The sequence below is a fragment of the Brachycentrus maculatus genome, unplaced genomic scaffold (genome assembly GCF_059751285.1).
Source record: "Brachycentrus maculatus isolate JH-2025_06_01 unplaced genomic scaffold, ASM5975128v1 h1tg000344l, whole genome shotgun sequence".
NCBI lineage: Eukaryota > Metazoa > Arthropoda > Insecta > Trichoptera > Brachycentridae > Brachycentrus > Brachycentrus maculatus.
In genome coordinates, this window is record NW_028281093.1 from 709,737 (window position 1) to 731,626 (window position 21,890).

Here is a 21,890-nt window from a genome sequence, read left to right on the forward strand (position 1 = left end):
TTAGCCGTTCAATAAATAAATAAATATAATAAAAATATATAAAACCCTTATCCGCACCCCAATGGTGCAGAGGGCACTGCGTCAAACGCAGTTTTATCTTGATCGTTTACACATGAAGGAAAGGTGATCAGCCCTCCGCTTCAGGTACCAGTCCAGGGTAATATTGAATAAATATGACAGTGAAAAAATCGCTTATATTTATTTTACCCCCCTTGGGAATCGAAACCGGGACCGTCAGAACGGTAGCCGGGCGTGCTGACCATTACACTACGGATGAGGACAAAATAAAAATCAAATAAATAAATAAAATTCAAACTAAGCCAAATTTATCTTAAGATGGATTTTGTTGCTAAGTACATCCCGTACCATAAGTATGATAACGCGTGTCGGACTCATTATACAGTACGTGACGCCAATGAAGAGTCACTCGCCAGCCCAGTAGGTGCCTCGGCCGTTACGTCACAGAGGGACTACCAAACTCATTCTGGTCTCGTCCGATGAAAGTAAAAAGTATTTCTTTATCAACCCGCTAAATGACGATCGAGTACAATTTATCGGCCGTTTGTGAAATTTATCTAAAATACTATATATTCTACTGACGCACGGTTAATATACGCGGATCTACGTGCGAGGCGAATTTTTTACTCCGATTTTAAAAGTGTACCTCTTGTAAAATCAAGATTAAAAAAATACATATATTTATAAATTTAATGTAGTTTTTCTAGACATTTCTACTTTGACATTCTTAAAATTCGTCACGCCCTCTCTTCAATAAAGAGACTAAGCTCTTGTGCTTGAAGAGGGACTTACACTTATTATTTATTGGTTATGTTTGTACTTACTTACTTACTTATAATCCTTATCCGCACTCAATGGTGCATAGGGCACTGCATCGAATTGACGCAGTGTTCCGCGAACCAGTCCAGGGTAATATTAAATAAATATTACAGTGTAAAATCACTAATATTTATTTTCACCCCCCTGGGAATCGCACCCGGGACCTCCAGCACGGTAGCTAAACACGCTGACCATTACACCACGGAGGCGGACATGTTTGTAAGTGATATTTTTTCGATTAACATGTAAATGAGGTATTTAATTTATTTTTTAGCATTTTAATGTCTTCAATTTTTTTATATCTTTAGGAAGGTTATTGAAGTATTTGGTTCCCAAATATTTAAAGTTTTGTTAGAATTGTTTGGTATTGTATTTTGATATTGTAAAGTCATTGTATCTTGAAGGTGAACTTTTCGATTTGAAATACACCACCCGTAGGGTAAATAATCCAGTGTCTGATGGAATAAATAATACTTGTATTGTTAATGATATTATTTTTCCTAACGAATCCTTACTTTTTATCATTTAACAAATAGCTTATAAATAATATAATAAATTATAAATCTTGTCAGGTTCGATAAGGTTCGATAAGGATCTATACAAAAATTAAAGTAATTAATTGGTTATTTTTTTTATCTTATACTAAAGTAACAAGCGTTGCTACTTCTCTGTTTCAATTGATGATGTTTAGAAATTAACAACGTTTTGAGTGTGTCCAAATACCTGTTCACAAATCTGGATGATCTCCAATTATAGGAGTATTTTTCATATTATTTTTTGACATCTCATCAAAGATGAATAAGAATATGGAAGTCTGGTGAACAAGTATTTGGACACACTCAAAATGTTGTTAATAAATTATCTGGTCAAATTATAAGCTAAAATGATAAAAATGAAAATGATATTTTTTGGCGTTTCTCGTGTGTTTGATAATAATCCAGGGTTTGGACCTCACATACTAATAAAAGAGATTCCGCTCAATAAAAAGCTTCTTTTCATCTCACCTATAGATGTCTCTAGTGAAGTTCTAGTGATTCAAGAACAATGTTTCAAAATTGGTTCATATACATAGAACTTCCAAGAATTTGAGTAGTGTGGTTGTCAATAATGGGTAGAATTGGTGAATGTTACACGTGTGTAAAGTGATCACTTAAACCAGCCTATGACGGCAAATGCCCAGACTTCCATATTCTTCTTCATCTTTGATGAAATGTCGAAAAATTGGTTGGTAATATTTTTTTTATACCTTCCCGAGATTTTTTTTTCAACCAATGCCCCTTTTCTTACCATGAAGGAAAATGTTCGGTTTTAGTGAATTTCATGCATCCCCTGAAATTCATGTTTTGAAACCTCGCTCTGGATTTCCATGACTAATTAAATTAAATAATTTCATCCGCATAAGGAACGATTGTAATGTTTATTCAACAATCGTCCTAGATGTCATCCAAGTGTTCACTTTCTATCAGGTGGGTAATTCATTAGGTAAGTAGGAACGAAATCATTGCAATTCAAGTGCGCTTATATCCGACACATTGCGCGCGTAGATCGTCAACCATCGAATTCAACATTGAAAATGATTTAAATGCACAAAAGGAAATTTTTTGGCGTTTTCATTTATTGATACCGCAATCACTGATATCATTCTATCCATTTTTATTTCAATTTTTACTTGGTAAATACCACTATTTCTTCTTAAAATCTATTGTGACACGTGTTTTGATTAATTCCGCATCGTAATACGGAGATGCGGTTTTTGAAAGTGATGCGAAAAGTATCGAAATACCTGTCACAGTTGATATTAAAAAACAGCGATATTTTTCAAGTCAAATTTCAATAAAAAAATTGAGGTTTACTTTTAAAAGAATGAAAAGAAGTGTAAAAATTATTTTAAAAATCAGTATTATGAAATTTAACTGAAATTCTTGGTTGTTTTACATTTATTTTTTTTATTTTATTAACATAACTTTATGGCTGTTAGATAAAAAAATGTCATTTTCAAATCTGCCAATAAAACAACTTACTAAGAACCTTTAACATTGCTATGCATAATAACGTACGGTGAAAAATCAAAGCCATTTGCGTTACAACATTTTTTTTAAATTTTCATTGTTTTGAAAACTCAACACAAAACATTGAACCACCAGTTTTTCAAAGGCAATCCAGAATAAATGACTCTCAGGGTCCTTTGCCAACATGCACGCCAAAAGAGTTTAAAAACTATCTTCTTTATATATATTTTTTTTAAATGTCCCGTCTGTTTGTTTGTTTATTTGTACTTGATGCATTGCTATATCAAGCATAATAAATTTTTGAAACTTTCAAAATATCTTCATTAAATCTTTGCGGAGGTCACTGTATTAAAACAATCACATGACAATACGTAAAAACAATTTTAACCATAAAAATAGAGACGCTCCCGACGTGGCGCTTCGATAAATGCGTTTTTTTTAGTGCAACGCATGCCGGGTGCATGCTAGTATTAAATTAATAACTAATGTTTTACTTAGTAAATACTACAATTTCTTTAAATCTACTTTGGCGCGTGTTTCGATGCATTCCGCATCATTTTCAAACAAAAAATACGGTGTTTGAAAATGATGCGGAATGCATCGAAACACGTGTCACAGTAGATTTTAAGAAATAGTGATATTTACTAACTAAAACATTAATTAAAAATGAATAGATTTTACCACAAAGTGACTGCCGAATCAATTAATGAAATTATTAAATAAGTGTATGGGAGACCTTATAATCGCTTTCATATCACGATCCAGATGGTTACGCTCCCCTTCAGGGGTATTCCTTTTCAAGGGCCGATTGATATGCACGGTTCGTCCTCGCTTCTTCAACGCCTCATTTCTTTCTTCGCGAATAGTGGCGATGCTGTAACCGACCGTAATTTCACTATAAAAGCTTTACAACTCAGTGTTACACTTCATACTATCCCCTGTGCTTTCACAGTCAACACATCTCTCCAAGCAACCCCGACATGTCTTTCAAGGTAAGTCACAAAAAAGTATATTGTTTTATTTTGTACAATTAAGACTTGGCGCGATCAGATCAATCGGAACCTAAAATCTGGCGGTGTCAAAAGTCTTCGAAAGTAATCGAAGGGCATGTATGACTAGATGTATGGATGTGAAGGAGGCGAGGAGTGTATGTCAGGAAAGAAGAGTGTGGCGTTCCATCCTCTCTGCCTACCCCTGCGGGGTAACGGCGTGATGGTAGTAGTATTTGTACAATTAAAAAAAATATTTTTAGTTACAGCTCACATCTGACTGATTATATGCCTCAACTAAACATTATGTTAATATTATTATAAAAAATAATTACTGCTTTCATTAATTAATTCGGCATTCACTTTGTGGTAAAATCTATCCATTTTTTAATTCAAATTTGACTTAGTAAATACCATATTTACTAAGTACAACTTAATACTTGGTATTTACTGAGTAAAACTTTAATAACGTTTTGAGTGTGTCCAAATACTTGTTCGTTCACAAATAACAAAAATCGCAAATTATATGCTTTTAATATACAAAATACAATGTAAATGCTTTAAATATTAATAATATTGAAAATACATATTTATCAATTGGATGCCTTAATAACCCGATTGTGACGCCTCCACAATCATGACTAGCACAGCAGACGAACATGAACCATTGTAATTTCAATTCATCAGCATGATTATGTTGAGCAATATCTCAATGGATATTGATCTGTTCCATGTGTCTGAAGGAGTTTACCGAAGCGGAATTCTTTTACACTTAGCAATAGTTCTTGCATATATTTTATTTTAATGTATTTTGAATGTATACGATTAAAAAAAATATAGTTTGTAATGTATATAAAATTATAGTTTGTAACGTCCGTCTCCGTGGTGTAATGGTCAGCGTGTTTAGCTACCGTGCTGGAGGTCCCGGGTTCGATTCCTAGGGGGGGTGAAAATAAATATTAGTGATTTTACGCTGTAATATTTATTCAATATTACCCTGGACTGGTTCCTGAAGCGCAAGAGTGATCACCTTGCCTTCATGTAAGTAATGACCAAGATAACACACTGTGTCAATTCGATGCAGTGCCCTATGCACCATTGGGTGCGGATAAGGGTTATAAGTAAATAATGTATATATTAATAGAAATAAATAAATTGAATTCAATTAATATTTTTTGCTTCCTTTTTTTAACATTTCAGGTAGCGTCCATTTTAGTAGCGTTGGCCGTCGCCGTCGAGTGTGGCCTCGTACCTGTAGCTCACCAGGTGATAGCACCGGCCCCGATCGCCTATCCCAACGACCCGTTCCCACAGTACGCGTTCGCCTACAACGTCCACGACTCGCTCACCGGGGACAGGAAGAGCCAGGAGGAGACCAGGAACGGCGGAGTGGTCAAGGGGTCCTACAGCCTGGTCGAGCCGGACGGCGTCATCAGGACTGTCGTCTACACCGCTGATCCCATCAACGGGTTCAACGCCGTGGTCCAGAGGGGCCCTCTGGTACATGCCAAGGCTATTGTACCGGCAGTCCCGGCAGGTCTTAAATTTATCGGTTGATCCACAATGCTACTTTAATGGAAAGTGCCATATAAGACTGTAGGTTTAAATTTAACTGTAATATACTCTACGTTACTCGCTTTATTGTGTTCTCAGCTTGCTGTATTCTTCTGGTGTGATGAATAATCTATCCAACATGTTATATCGCTTTGTCTAGTCTTTAAATTATTAACATTTCTTAAATTATTCACACTTTTTATCTCTTCCTTTTGATCTCTATTTCTACGAGAGTGTATTCAATATGCGTTGCATTTTTATCTCGTTTTTGTTCAATTGTACATGCTCATTTCCTTTTTTCATCATCGAATTCTTCAATTTTCTTTTTTAAATCTTGCCATCGCCTTATTGTTATCATCTCAACTATTTTCATTTTTCTTTTATCATATTTCTCCATCCTGTTTCTCTTCTACTCATTCATATGATATATCGCTCACTCCTTTCAACAACTTTATATATAAAAAAAAAACTTGTTTTTCAGGAGATCGTTTTTATAGTTTCATAATATAATAAAATATTTTTTATTTTATTTTTTTTAAACCCTTATCCGCACCCCAATGGTGCATAGGGCACTGTGTCATATAAACGCAGTGTTATCTTGATCGTTTTACACATGAAGGAAAGGTGATCAGCCCTCCGCTTCAGGTACCAGTCCATGGTAATATTGAATAAATATTACAGTGAAAAAATCACTTATATTTATTTTACCCCCCTTGGGAATCGAACCCGGGACCTCCAGAACGGTAGCCGAGCGTGCTGACCATTACACTACGGAGGCGGACACGGCTAATAAAATATATTCAAAATAAATATCAAGCTACTTATTGAAATTTTACTGTGCAACAGATCTTTTGAGGTAAAACTTGCACGTTTTTTCTCCATTTGAAAAATATTTAGTAGGTATATTTAAAAAAATAATTAAACAATACCTTTTCTTCAAAATGCAAAAACAACACTTTCTGCCCTGTAGCGAGTAAATATTGAGTTAAAAATATGCCGCTTTTGCTGGGATATATTACATTTTCTGGGCATTTTCGAAAACATGCACAACTGAAAATTGTCGATTTTTGAAATATGACGTTGTTGAAAGGAGTGAGCGATATATTTTAATACGTAGCACAATATTTTTTCTTTACATGTCTACTTCTCATATCTATAATCATACTCATTTTTTAAAACATTTTTTCCATCTTCATTCCTTTATCCTATTATTATAAAATGAGCTCATTTGTATAAATAGATTAGTTGTAATCAAATTTCTTTTTCCAAGTGTATGTGATAATGAAAATACGTAATAAATATTTTTATAATGCAATAACTCGTTTCTTTTTATTTTCTTTAAAATACCCTTTATTTGTTTATATAATATTTGAATTACCACGGTAAATCGTAATGCATTTATGGTGTGTATATAGTATGTACAAGTAGAGGTTATATGCATAAGTTAGTATGATGTTGTGTTTATGTTTTTGTTAACTTCTCATCAAATATTGATGGGCAGTAAAAGTGGAATCAAATACCATCGTTATATAATGTAAACACTTCTGAAATTAATGGATTAAAAAAAAGACTTCAGTAACGAAGTTACATATATGTTTATAATTACATTTACAATACAATATAATCAATGTTTCTGGCGAATACTTCAATGGGAATTATTTGAATGATTTATATATACCTATAACTTGTGACTTAACGACATTCTCAGAAAACCCAATCACCATCAAAGAACTATCTTTATACATCGACAACTAATTTTAACATTGTTTTTATAAATACATTTTTTTCATTAATCGATTCGGCAGTTACTTTGTGGTATTGTCTTTCCATTTTTAATTTAAGCTGTACTCGGTAAATACTACTATTTCTTTAAATCTATTGTGACACGTTCTTCGATGTATTCCGCATCATTTCCAAACACCGTATGTGAAGCTAAGTCCAAATGAAAATAAGACACAGCTTCTACCCCCTCCTCTTCATCCTTCAACGTCCCAAGGACACTCTAAAATTTAGACTTGGCTTCATATACGGTGTTTGAGAATGATGCAGAATGCACCAAAATTCGTGTCACAATAGGTTTGAAGAAATAGTGGTATTCAAGTAAAACTTAAATAAAATAAAAAAATACGCCCTTAAATTCAAAGTTTTATAAATTTTTAATACTTATACTTCGACTCTCAAATAATGTTGCACACCGCCCTTTCATAATCAGATTACACATATCTACGTATGACATTGATATGTACTGCAGTCTGTAATTACTTTATATTTTCTTACCTCATATCAGTTCGATTTTATAATTTATAAATCACTCGATTAATATCCATATTTAGAAGCTGAATTAAATTTGTAGATCAGCCTAAAGGTTTCCAATGATTACTTTTGATGTTTGAGTTACCAATAAGGCTATTTGTCTCAGACTCTAGACTATTTTACGTAACGTGTGCTTTAATTAGTACATAAAAACGACCCTGAATAAAATATATATGATCGGTTAAAAAAAACAAAATGCGTGATTAAAAGACAGTTAGTTCAGCGTATAAAACATTCATTTATGTATTAATTTTAAATCAAACACAGATTTTTTGAGTCTACTAAGTTGTATTTTATTAACAAAAAACACATAAAAAATTATATTGTGACAATTGTTTCGCCTTGTTAGGGCATTATCAAACGAATGTCATTATCAAACGAATGTTAAAATTAATACATAAATTAAAATGGAGTTCTACAAATTAAACGCCAAGTCAATAAATATATAAAACATTAATTTTCAATATAAATTGACACTTATTACTAGATATTAATTGGATCAATATTTTTTAAATATTGATATTGAGAGAATGGTTAATAAAGGTAATATCGGGATGAAAATAATAAAAAAATCTAGTCGATAATAATTACTCAACTTTTGTTTTGAAAAAATTAGCCACCCAAATTAACATACTTTAATAAACTAACGCGATTTTTTCATAATTAAAAGATTTTCTTTCTCAATGTATAGTTTTAGTATCTGATAAAAGTAGAATTAAAATGTGATGGTTAACATATATTTTTAATTTCTTCAACTGATTCGACAGTCACTTTATGACTCTTCGGCTGTCCAAACTTAAAACACAGTAAGGGACATTTTTTTGTAGTACGTAGAATCTACTTGGTCCAAAAATGCAAAAAAAACGTACTACAAAAAAAATGTCCCTTACTGTGTTTTGAGTTTGGACAGCCGTCTTGTTTTGATGCATTTAATACCATTATCAAATAATCTCAATAATTAGTATTTTTTCAGTGTGGATTTACCTTATTTGATCACATTTACCTTAATTCTACTAATACAGATTTCATACGTATATTGACTTTTCAGATTTTTTGCCTTTTAAGAGTGCGATTGTCTACTTTCCAATGTGTTTAAACGCTATTAATAAATTATTAATACATTCTATACCTCCTCCATTTCCTTTCCCATATACCATTAATTTTATATGGGAAAGGAAATGAAGGACGTTATACCATGAGCTTCTCCACATACGTAATTTATTTTAAATCAAATATCCCTATCAAATATATTTTAAAGACTGATAACCTCTGCCTTCATATAATCGACTATCAAGTTAATACTGATGAGTATGGATTGCAAAAATTTCACAATATTCTTATATGTTAGAACGGCTAAAAATTATTACACTGAGGGCGTTTGTGCACTACACGAAATTACACGGAATTTTACCGTCCGGCACGTCAGTTAGCGTTTTCAAACGATGTTTGGCTTGGATTGGCTTGTGCTTTCCGTCTTTCTTCGGATCGGTGCGTGAACACGTTGCGCGTAAATTCAATCACGCTAAACTGCCGTAGTCGCTTTCATTTTTAAAACCGGACTGCCGGACGGTAAAATTCCGGGTAGTGCACAAACGCCCTGACGGTTTTTTGTATTAATCCTTTTTCTTTTCGCCAGTGCTGACCGTACTTGTCTGTCTAATTAAATTAAATAATTTACACATTCTAGTACCTACTTAGTTTATTATCGTTTAATCGACATCTATTTATATCTAGTTACGTTTGATGTGAATTGAATTTATAAGCCATGTTTTAATGAAAATAATGAACCGATCCAATACGTTATCGCCTTCGGTAAAGTTCCTATCCGTGTGAGCAGGTCCGAACGCAGGAGTAATATTAAATATAAAAATTATAAATAGATTGTAATATGAATAATATGTTATGTTGCATTGATACCGAAAAAAAATAGTAATTATCGAAACAAGAAGTAAGTGTTAAAGCTGACTTAATCTTGTAAAAAAATACGTAAATCTAATTAATTTTGATCCAATTATTTTTTTAAAAACATTTATTCAAGGTGCCTAGACCGATATAAAGCATCTATAATTTTTTATCCGAAAGAAGACGTAAGTCTTAATTTTCGCTTGTTTTAGGTGTATCATTCAGTTCTTCTTTAAAAATTTATCGTTACTGCAATTATTTTTTTAAAGAAGTATGTATATGTGCACTGTTGTTGGATTCCTTTTGTATGCTAGTTGTAATATTGATAAATATTGAATTTTAAATGATTGTGCGGCCATCAGTTTGTGAAGTAGGTATATAGCTTTCTCAATTAGAGATAAGTAGGTGAGATTTATTCAAAATTAGTTCACATACGAGTATTCATATAGTTCGTATATTGCTTACCTGAATACATAAAAAAAAAAAAATTTGTTTGCAATGATTTAGATTGTTAATATTTTTACTACTTTTTAAGAATTTGACTTATCACGCTCTATTCCGGCCCTTGTATAGCTACGTCCCTATAGGAATTCGTTCGTTGCGATTTTTATAATGATCGCACCAAATTCTCGTACGTGTAGTGCAATACTGCACCAGTTCAAAGGCTAATCTAAATACGGTGTACTTATCTCCCTCTGCCTTTACCCATTCGCAACGTGTGAGAAGAGACGCGTGGTCAACATTTTCCATGTAGGCATCGCGTAAAAGGAATGCTCCAGAAACTTTGTATTCCGCAATATGTGCTTCTAATATTGAATTCGCGTCAAATACGCGCCGTCGTCAACCTTTGGTTTTTGGTCTATAATATAAAATATTAATTTTTGCCTAAATTCAGTTTTTGAGTTGTATCAAATAAAAAAACATAAAGAAAATAATATAAAAACAAATAAAAAGTATTGTCTGCTAGTTAACGTCGGATAAATTATACATGTCCGTATTTAAAAAAAATCATTTTTCATCCGACATTTTTTACCATCGAAATTATGAGATACAACATACACGTGTAACATTCACCATTCTACCCATGATTGACAACCACACTACTCAGACTCGGCATTGTATTAATGCTTCAATTGACACCTTTTTTCACATGCTAGTTCTCGGCATCATCTGTCGTTAAATTCAGTATTTTTTTTTAATTAGTAGAGACCATAAATGAGAAGTAGACTTTTATGAGATATTTTCCATATTGTTCTTTATCTTTGCTGAGATTTCAATAAAAATAAGTGGACTCACTCCGAACATTGTTAAAATGCTTAGCATTAAAAAAAAATCTTCCTTTATTAGCCAATTTGCCTCAGCTAATTTGTACATAATATATTACAATATTATTGGTTCGAAATGTACGTATCTGAACAAGGATGAACATATAAAATAAGGAATTATGCATTAGCCTGAAATATTGTCGTTTTACGAACATTATTAAAATGCTTAGCATTAAAAAAAATCTTCCTTTATTAACGCCTTAGCCAATTTGTACATATTACAATATTATTGGTTCGAAATGTACTTGTCTGAACAAGGATGAACATATACAATAGAGAATTATACAATAGCCTGAAATATTGTCGTTTTATATTTAAGAAGTGACATATTCCAGAAATCGATATGGTCCGCGAAATCATTTCCGAGGTTTTGCATTCGGTGTATAGGAATTTTGAGTCCAGACACTGTCCGGCAATTATTGCAATAAATATATGACGGTTTCTCGTGTTTCTGGTTGGGGCGTAAATATTTATCATTTGCAACAAAAAAGGACGGTTTAAAATATAATTTGTAATTTTGTATACATTAATCAGATCAAATTTTGTGTAGATACATAAACTTTGCGTACTTGCGGTACTGTTTTTTTATGGCTAATAAAAGCATCAGCTAATTGCGAAAATTTACCGCGTTTAAAGTGTTCAAAAACCAGTTCACCGACGAAATGTTACGTACCCCTGTGACCATGCTACATGTATCGCAGCGTCTGAGAGGAGCATTGCAGAATCTGCCCCACTCTGTCGCCACCAGATCCGCTCTCGTGACCCCCCCTCGGCCCCCCGGCCCTGGCGAGGAGTGCTGCTCCCGAGAGAGCTTTATAAGCCCCTCTGAACTCTTCAGCATCATCAGTACCAATTCCATCTCGGACCTTCGAGCCAAGAGAGGAACGCAAGGATCAATATGTTTGTGCAGGTCAGGACTATTTGCATTAATGATTTTTTCATCACTTCTTATGTTTTTTTAAATGTTTTCTAATGTTTATCTATTAACAACATTTTGTGTGTGTCCAAATACTTGTTCACAAATAGGGATTATCTCCGTTTAGGAGTTATTTCATACATTTTTGACATTTCAACATAGGTAGTGAAAAATATGGACCTGATTCGACAGTTTAGTACTGTGGTTATCATATAGAATTATAGTTATAGAATTGGTGAATAGGTAAATGTACACGTAAAGTGATCACTTAACCAAGCCTATGACGGTCGTAAGCCCTGTAATGTCCAGACTTAATTTTTTTAAATAAATTTTAATTTACTTAGTAAATACCACTATTTTCTACTATGTCATTTACTAACTTTAATAGTGGTATTTACTAAGTAAATCTTAAATTAAACATGAATATATTTTACCACAGTATTTCGTTGAGACTAAGCGGCTCATTATTGATAATAGGTATCAAATTGTACTAGAGTGGGTTCGAACTCAGGAACTCAAGACTCCGCGACAGTAATAACGTGACCACAACCCGATACTTCTACTTTTTAAATTTACTTTTGCAATAATATATGGCACCTCCGTAGTGAATGGTCCGCACGCTCGCCTACCGTACTGGAGGTCCCGGATTCGATTCCCATGGGGGCTCAAATAAATATAAAATATTTTTTCACTCTAATTTTTAATCAATATTACCCTGGACTGGTACCTGAAGCGGAGTGCTGATCACCTTTTCTTCATGTGTAAGCGATCAAGATAACACTGCTTCTTTATGTTGCAGTGCACTATGAACCATTGGGTGCAGATAAGGGTTATAAGAAGTATTTTTACTAATCCAGTTAAAGGCGTAAACCGTTTGAAAAATCGTGTGAATAAAATATTTTCATTTCTAATTATATATTAATGGTTGCTTTAGTCTCTCGTAAACGAGGAGAGGCTTAGTACGAAAAAAAAAATATATCGTAGTCATACAGGAGAAAGTGACTAAGTGCATTGTTTTACAAAAACGTGATCATTGACTATTTGATATCTTACTAGCTTAATATTGCCCTGAAAAAATCCCAAATGATTTTAAACTTGGAAGTATAATATATATGTGGCTTAATAAATTCGTTCAAATTCGCCATTACCTAATTTGCTTAATTGTTGCTTAGTATAAAATTATTATTTTATTGTTTTTTTTTTTAAGATTTTGTCGTTGGCCTTTTTGGCCGTCGTTCACGGAGCGCCCGTGGTCTACTCAGACTACGGTCATGTAGCCGCGGCTCCCGTCTACTCTCAGCCCATCGTCCACGCCGCGCCAGTAATCCAGAAGTCCTTCTACCAACCAGCCCCCGTGGTACATGCCCCCCAATACGTGCACGCCCCAGTGTACCAAAAGCAGATCATCCCCCAAGTCGTGTCGAAGGTCGTAGTACCAGAGCCGGTCGACCCCAACCCCAAATACGACTTCGCATACGGAGTGTCCGACCCGCACACTGGAGATTCCAAGAACGCCGAGGAACACCTGGAGAACGGAGTCATCCACGGCAGCTACAGTCTGGTCGAGCCTGATGGTCATATCCGAAAGGTCACTTATACTGCTGACCACGTCAACGGATTCAATGCAGTCGTCGAAAGGACTGGTGGAGCCAAGGTTGTGGCTGCTGCCCCAATAGCCAAGGTCATCGCTGCTCCAGCATATCCCATTGCAGGGCACCACTGGTGAACCTTCTCCCAGTTGCTGCCCAGCCGATTTGATTCGTTAATTCATTGATTCGTTGATTCAGGGCAAAATAACGATCTTATAATACATTTTATATATGGTTCAGTATTTTCCTAGATTTTCGTTACAAGTATAATATCTCCTTCTTCTTCTTTTAACCCCTATCCGCACCCAATGGTGCATAGGGCACTGCATCGTAGCGACGCAGTGTGATCTTGATTGTTGATTGCATGAAGGCAATGTGAACAGCTCTGCGCTTCTTGTACACCAGTCCAGGGTGATGTTAAATAAATATGAAAGTAAAAATCACTCATATATTGCGAACCCGGGACCTCCAGCACGGTAGCCAAACGCGCTAACCACTACATTTCGGAGGAGGACATTCGTGGATTCAGAACAATATAATGATCGCATAAAACATTTTAAATAAACATGTATATATACAAGCTTATATGGCTTAGTATTTTCCTTGATTTTTATTTGTAGTAAAATATTTATTTATTATTATTTCGTATTCATCTTTTACACTTTTCATCGTATTATTATTATTATCATCATTCATTAATTTTTTTTATTTCATTTATAGCTTTTCCTTCTTTTTTCTTATTTTTTTCTTAATCTCATATATTTCTTGTTACTGATATTTGGTGACGAATCTTTGAATCGAATCTTCTCACGACCTCGCTTGACCCACGGATCACCCCTTCGTCTCGTTATTATAATTTTGTACCTTACACTGATAGCTTTAATCGTATGGAAATGTGTTTTAATGTTATTTATTACGATTGTATATAGTCATTTTGTTGATTTGTATGATGAACAATGATTGCTGTCAAATAAACGAGTCATTTATGCAAATTTCACAAATACTGCTATTTTTATTCAATATCCAACTAGGAATTGTGTACCCAATTCTATTCACCCCATTTTATGTTTTACTGACTATGCCGAGGAATCATGCTTTGGGTTGAACTTTCTTATAACTTTTCCTTTTTACTTTCGATAATTTTATTTATTATAATAGATATTTTAATTGCCTCACTTACAAATTTGAAAATTTAATTAAAAAATAAATCAGTTTATCTTAAATCAGATTTCATTTGAGTGCTATTACTAAAAACCCATCGTTTTTATTTTCTTAGTACTTCATACTGTAAACTTTAAAAAGAAAAGTGATGAGTTTTTAATAGTAGTATGTTCGCAAAATTTGTCAAATTTTTTGATTGACATAATTTTATAAATTTGTCATTCGAGTGTAAAATTTTTATGATTCCTTGAAAATACTGTCGTAAAGAATCTTGTGATATATATTTTTTTCAAAGCGAAAGTAATCCCTCTCTTTCATTTTTATCTTACTAAATCTTTGTATTGTTATAAAGTCTTCCAAATATGTAAAATGTAAGGATATTTTTACCCTACATTTTTATTGAATATTTTTTATGGAATCGTGTCGTTTTTTTTTTAGATATAAGTGTTTCATCTTTTCGAAGTGCGTCCTTGTGGTAAATTTAATTTCTAGATATTATTTTAAGACACTCTTTTGAATGGAGATTTTTTTTTTAGATTATGAAATTTTTTTTTTTTACAGTTTTCATATTCTCTCACCGATCAAAATAGTTATAAAATGCAAATCGTTTTTGAGTAGCAGTATGACACAAAGAAAATAATGCTTCGTTTTATGTATTAAAGAAATCAAAAACAATTTATCTCAATAATTATTTATTTTTACTTTAAATACATTTATATCTTATTTTAAAATCTTTTAGAGTACCAATAGTTAATGAAAACCCTTACCGCACCCTAATGGTGCATAGGGCACTGCTTCATATAAACGCAGTGTTATCTCGATCGATTACACATGAAGGAAAGGTGATCAGCCCTCCACTTCAGGTACCAGTCCAGTGTAATATTGAATAAATATTAGAGTGAAAAAATCACTCATATTTATTTTTACCCCCCTTGGGAATCGAACCCGGGACCTCCAGAACGGTAGCCGAGCGTGCTGACCATTACACTACGGAGGCGGACAGCCAATAGTTAACAAATATATAAAAATCCTAAATTATTATTTATGGATAATGCAGTCTTTTTTTTTACTTTGATATATCTTACTCATTACTTACTTACTTGATTAATTTACCCAATTAATTGTAATCATAAATTCAGTCTGTAAAATAGTTTGTGTTGCGAACAAGACCTGTATGCTCCATAAAAGAGGTGACTCGTTATTAAAATATTATATAGTCTATTATAATTGTATCGTGATTTATGTTATAATTAAAACAAACAAATCAATACATTTATATCTTACGTGTTTAATTATTTCGCACACTTCTTTCAAGAACGTCATAAATCAAAAAACTTGATTTTTCAGGAGAATGTTTTTAAAGTTTAAAAATATAATACAATGTATTTAAAATAAATACCAAGCCACTTATTGAACTTTTTACTGTGCATCGCATCTTTTTAAGTAAAACCTGAAGGTTTTTTCTCCATTTGAAAAATATTTAGTATATTAAAAAAAAATAATTAAACAATATCCTTTCTTCAAAATGCAAAAACAACATTTTCTGCCCTGTAGCGAGTAAATATTAAGTTAAAAATATGCCTCTTTTGCTGGGATATAGTACATTTTCTGGGCATTCCGAAAACAATAAAAGCACAACTGAAAATTGACGATTTATGATTTATGACGTTCTTGAAAGGAGTGAGCGATTTTTGTTATATAATCTTGCCCAAGGCATTCCCTTTGACACTGATAGCTCTAACTCGTTTCCTTTCCCATTGTTTCACGTGGGAATCGGCTGAATACGGTCTATTTCATTTCGCCTATTTGCACTTCGACTGGCAATCGAATGTGATATCTTGGTCAAGATAGTAATTAGAGTTCGTGCACTGTCACGTCTGTGTGCATTCCTGCAGCGCAGTGCAGTTTTTCTCGCTTTGCATTTCGCAATATGTCGTGAGCTAAACTGTCATACACATAGATGTACATTATGGACAAATGTGTGTCGTTTCAAATCGCACGACCCTATATGGGAAAGAGCGCGATAGAAAATGAAATATTTTTCTAAACTCCTAAATAATTCATTTTGAATATTTCATTTTTAAAAGTTTCCTAAAAATATTCATTCATTCAAACCCTTATCCGCACCCCGATGGTGCATAGGGCACTGCATCATATAAACACAGTGTTATCTTGATCGTTGACACATGAAGGAAAGGTGATCAGCCCTCCGCTTCAGGTACCGGTCCAGGGTAATATCGAATAAATATTAGAGTGAATAAATCACTTATATTTATTTGACCCTCCCTGGACCCTCCCCTCCCAGGACCTCCAGAATGGTAGCCGAGCATGCTGACCATTACGCTATGGAGGCGGACTAAAATTATTCGCTATTCGTAAAAATATACTCAAATATTTCAATTAAAGTAAAGGAATATTGCTTGAAGGATGTAAGGCTTTGTTATGTTTTGATAAATCGCTTCGCTTTTCTGATTATCCGTCACCGATAAGATATCGATAAAATGCATTCTTAGCCGCGATGTAAATATTTGCTTGTCGATAAATCATTCTTCTCTATCTACCTTGCACAATGCGCAATGGCTAGTGAAAGCGATACATCGCGAATAATGTCCCGCGCGGAATATATTAGCTTTTATAATATCGCTCGCTCCTTTCAACAACGTCATAAATCAGAAAACTTGATTTTGCGGGAGATCGTTTTTAAAGTTTAAAAATATAATGAAATGTATTAAAAATAAATATCAAGCCACTTATTGAACTTTTTACTGTGCAACAGATCTTTTTAGGTAAAACCTGAATGTTTTTTCTCCATTTGAAAAATATTTAGTATATTTTAAAAAAATAATTAAACAATACCTTTTCTTCAAAATGCAAAAACCACACTTTCTGCACTTTAGCGGGTAAATATTAAGTTAAAAATATGCCGCTTTTAGTGGAATATAGTACATTTTCTGGGCATTCCGAAAATCGACGATTTTTTTTTTTATAAATGACATTGTTGAAAGGAGTGAGCGATATGACGCGACCATTATTTACCCACTTCGTATCCGCCTGTCTTATTCCGACCACCGCGGGGCTGTACCTTTCTTTATTTTGCTACTATGACATACCGTCGGAATAAGTCTTCTTAATTTTCATCATAAATATACTCATCACGATTTGTGAATACGTCAAGTATGCTAAGCTGAGCAGATTAGCGAATTTCTTGCCCGAAAGAAAAAAGTACATTCATAGTTCATCCAAATAAAATTTTGGTTAGTATTCTACTATGACTAGTAAACCCATTTATGCTTTTGTTTGACATAGAACGTTTTTCAACAATGATATTTTATATATATATATATATATATATGTACCTTTTTCATATACCGGTCATACATTCCAAATCTATCACGCAAGTGTATAAAGTGATCACTTAAGCCAACCAAATGCCAGATCGTAAGCCCTAGAATACTCTTGTAAAGCCTTTTTGAAAAGTTGAAAAAAGCGACATGCGTAACATTGTTATAACTTTCGTGTATATAGGGTTAAGCAGGGTCAAGTGTGGTAATTACTTTTCTTTTAAAAAAATTACAATTTTTGAAAATAGTCTTGGGTGTAACATCATAATTTTTTTAATATAAAACATAAACCATATAGCTTTTTCGCTCTGATTTTATTTACCTAGTGACCAGGTTTCCTCATTTTACATTATTTGTGGCAATTAATTTTCTTGAAAAAAATTACAATTTATAAAAATATTCTAGAGAGTCATTATTATTGTTTTACATAATAAAACAACAGCCATATAGCTTTTTTCACTTTTGTTTTATTCGACAAGTGACAGGATTTCGTATTATTTCATTGTTTTCAAGAAGAACTTTCCGCAATAATGTATTTAAATTCAGAAAAGTGTAAAACAATGTTTTGTTCGTTTATTCGATTTAATCTTTTAAAAAAATACACATTTTTTTCACCCCGCCCGATTCTGTCAATTGGTCGTTAATTTAGGGCTATCGAGAAAAAAATATCATTAAAAAAAACTAAAAATATAGGCAACGTGAAAATGTTGCAATGATATCGCTGAACCGTAGCTTACTTTAATGAAATACTATTTGTTTTTAATTTTGATTTTACTCGGTAAATACCACCATTTGTTACGATTTATCGTAATACATATTTCGATGCATTCCGCATCATTTTCAAACCCCCTCCCTCCCCATCCCTCGTCATCCTATGGCCACTGTATGGCTTCTACCATTTCATCCTTTAGCGTCCCAAAGACATAACTCTTTACATAAATTTAGACTTCGCTTTACATACGGTGTTTGAAAATGATGTGGAATGCATCGAAACACGTGTCTCAATAAATTTTAAGAATCAGTGGTGTTTATCAAGTAAAATTGAAATGATAAAAATTAATAGATATTACCACAAAGTGATTAATTGCCGAATCAATTGATGATTTTTATTGTTGTTGTCAAATCTCGAAGCGCCGCTTTCCTTCGAGTGATTCGAATCAAATGATTTTTTCTTCAACCGCGAGTAGCCTTTTATAGCCATCTGCTCGTTTGGCAAATTGCACATTCCGGGTGGGGAATCAAATTACGAAACGATGACAGATTTCGCGCACACCTCACTTGTGCCACTTTGTCCCAGCTCTGTTCTAGGAATCCAGTGCACTTTTTCGTTTAACATGCAATAAATGTGCATCGCTTAAGGCCCAGTATTCGATAAGTCGCAACTTCATTTTCTCTAAACCCAAGTAACATTTTAGTTAATTGATTTTTTCCTCAATCGTCGTTTATGTATTGAAAAAATAATTTCTTCAAAATACTATATGGTTCTGAAAAGAAAAGAGTTATTGAAAGGCAAGGAGTTAAATATATATAGATAAATATTTTTTGTTTGTTTATTCTAAAAAAATATAAAAAATCCAATACAGGTATATATTTTTTAAATCGGGCAGTTCAGCAGTTCTGTCTTTGCGAATACACCCTTATACTTGTCAAAATTTTACAATCGAAATATATACATAAATGGCGGTAATCTTCTCAATTTAATGAAAATTTGTTTGTATTTGGATCATTCGGATGTCATCGCATATATTTATTTCTGCTAAAATACGATTTTTTCGTAATTACTGCTATAATACGAATATTTTTCTTTATTACTGCTATAATATCAATATTTTTCGTTATTACTGCTAAAATATCAATATTTTTCATTATTAAAGCTATAATACGAATATTTTTCGTTATTATTGATGTCCGCCTCCGTAGTGTAATGGTCAGCACGCTCGGCTACCGTTCCGGAGGTCCCGGGTTCGATTCCCAAGGGGGGTAAAATAAATATAAGTGATTTTTTCACTGTAATATTTATTCAATATTAACATGGACTGGTACCTGAAGCGGAGGGCTGATCACCTTTCCTTCATGTGTAAACGATCAAGATAACACTGCGTTTATATGACACAGTGCCCTGTGCACCATTGGGGTGTGGATGAGGGTTTTATAATTATTATTTATTATTAATACAGTATTGATATTTATCATTATTACTACTATAATATAAATAAAAATATCTATATTTATGTAAATAGGGTTCAGATCTCGAAAACAAATAAAGAGTCTCTACTCAATAAAAGCTTTCTTAATCCAATCATAGATGGCTGTTGTGAACTTAATAACGGAACGTCATGAGATGGATCATATAAGTATGACTTACAAAAATGACTTATGTATTGTTATTTACGATTGTGGTGAAGTTGTCATTCTAGTCACACACCGTTTAGTAATCTCCGTTGGCTCTTATATAAGTATGGTAGTTGTGCAAATAAGCCATAGGTGATCGGAATATGATTATTTTCAGCCAGCTCAGCGTAATATCCAGTTCTTGAAATGGAATATTTACTTTATTTTTTTTTACCAAGCAAAAGTATTTAAAATTTCTTTTAAAGTCAATTATAAAAATTTTAATAAAAAATCAAGAAAAATTATATTATCATACAAAAAATACGGCTTATGTGGACTGTGAATATAAAAAAGAGGTTTAAAAAAACAGTATTTTCAATGTGAAAATAATAAGAATATATTACTATTGATATATTTATCTGCTTCTGTGTAGTAGTAATTATCGCGTTTGGTTACTGAACTGAAGGTCCCAAATTTGATTCTCAGGGAGGTCAAAATCAACATTGATAAATATATATTTATAATAAAAAAATTATGATGCATCTACTGTTCGCATAATGATTATTTTATTATACAGTCAGTAATTGGAAAATTAACGATTTATAAAAAAAATTATCTTCGAGATTCCAAAATGATGCAACTCCAAAATGTAATAATCAACAATTTTAACAAAATTTCAAATATTTGGCAATTAAATACTTCAATATTTTAAGATTTGCATGTAATGGGCATTAATTTTTTTCTTAGGAATTTTAAAGTCTTCCATCTTTTTTATTTCTTAGGTAGTTAATTGATGTATTTAATAGATTTATATTATCCACCGACACTTCGTGATGGAATTGCATTTTTAATATATTATTAGATTAAAACCAATATTTTTAGCTTTTCCACTTTATTTTTATTTGACCAGCGACCGGGTTTCGTCGTTACCGACATCATCATACTGGTCAGCCACCAGTCTGATGATGTCGGTAACGACGAAACCCGGTCGCTGGTCAAATAAAAATAAAGTGGAAAAGCTAAAAATATTGGTTTTAATCTAATGATGTATTTAATTCCTAAATATTTGAAATATTGTTGAAATTGTTTAGTATTAACTTTTGGAGTTGTAAAATAATTTAGGAATCTATAAGATAAACTTTTTTTTGAAAAGTCTGTGGATGCATAATATGAATCGATAATTTTCCTATCATTCATTCGAACCCTTATCCGCACCCCAATGGTGCATAGGGCACTCCATCATAAAAACGCAGTGTTATCTTGATCGTTAACACATGAAGGAAAGGTGATCAGCCCTCCGCTTCCGGTACCAGTCCAAGGTTATATTGAATAAATATAAGAGTGAAAAAAATCACTTATATTTATTTAACCCCCCCTGGGAATCGAACCCGGGACCTCCAGTACGGTAGCCGAGCGTGCTGACCATTACACCACGGAGGCGGACAGAGTTTCCTATCAGTGTATGCATACTACAAATCGCTAATTTTCCGATCAGTGGATGTAAATATTTTCCATTTGAGCACTGCCTGATGGATACACGGGCAGTAGGTAGACAGTGGCGGCCACCGCGGGCGAGACTGGCGAGTATTGGGAGCGCCGCTTGCCCCACTTTACTCTACCTTT

The 21,890-nt window shown here is 33.2% G+C and overlaps 3 protein-coding genes across 4 annotated transcripts in view; all 3 read left to right on the forward strand.

Annotated features, from left to right (window-relative positions):
• The window catches only part of LOC148303845 (neurobeachin-like protein 1), a 148,304-nt gene that overhangs the window by 98,137 nt on the left and 28,277 nt on the right, over positions 1–21,890 (forward strand). The gene's annotated exons all lie outside the window — the stretch shown is intronic.
• Cpr64Ab (Cuticular protein 64Ab) lies at positions 3,808–5,524 on the forward strand. Its single transcript, XM_088269312.1, has 2 exons — positions 3,808–3,838; positions 5,036–5,524. The coding sequence occupies exons 1-2, from the start codon at positions 3,827–3,829 to the stop codon at positions 5,390–5,392; spliced, it is 369 nt and encodes a 122-aa protein (XP_088125438.1). The 5' UTR covers positions 3,808–3,826; the 3' UTR covers positions 5,393–5,524.
• On the forward strand, positions 11,778–14,435 carry Cpr64Ac (Cuticular protein 64Ac). The gene is made up of 2 exons (XM_088269311.1): positions 11,778–11,839; positions 13,053–14,435. Exons 1-2 carry the CDS (start codon positions 11,828–11,830, stop codon positions 13,569–13,571), a joined length of 531 nt encoding a protein of 176 aa, XP_088125437.1. The 5' UTR covers positions 11,778–11,827; the 3' UTR covers positions 13,572–14,435.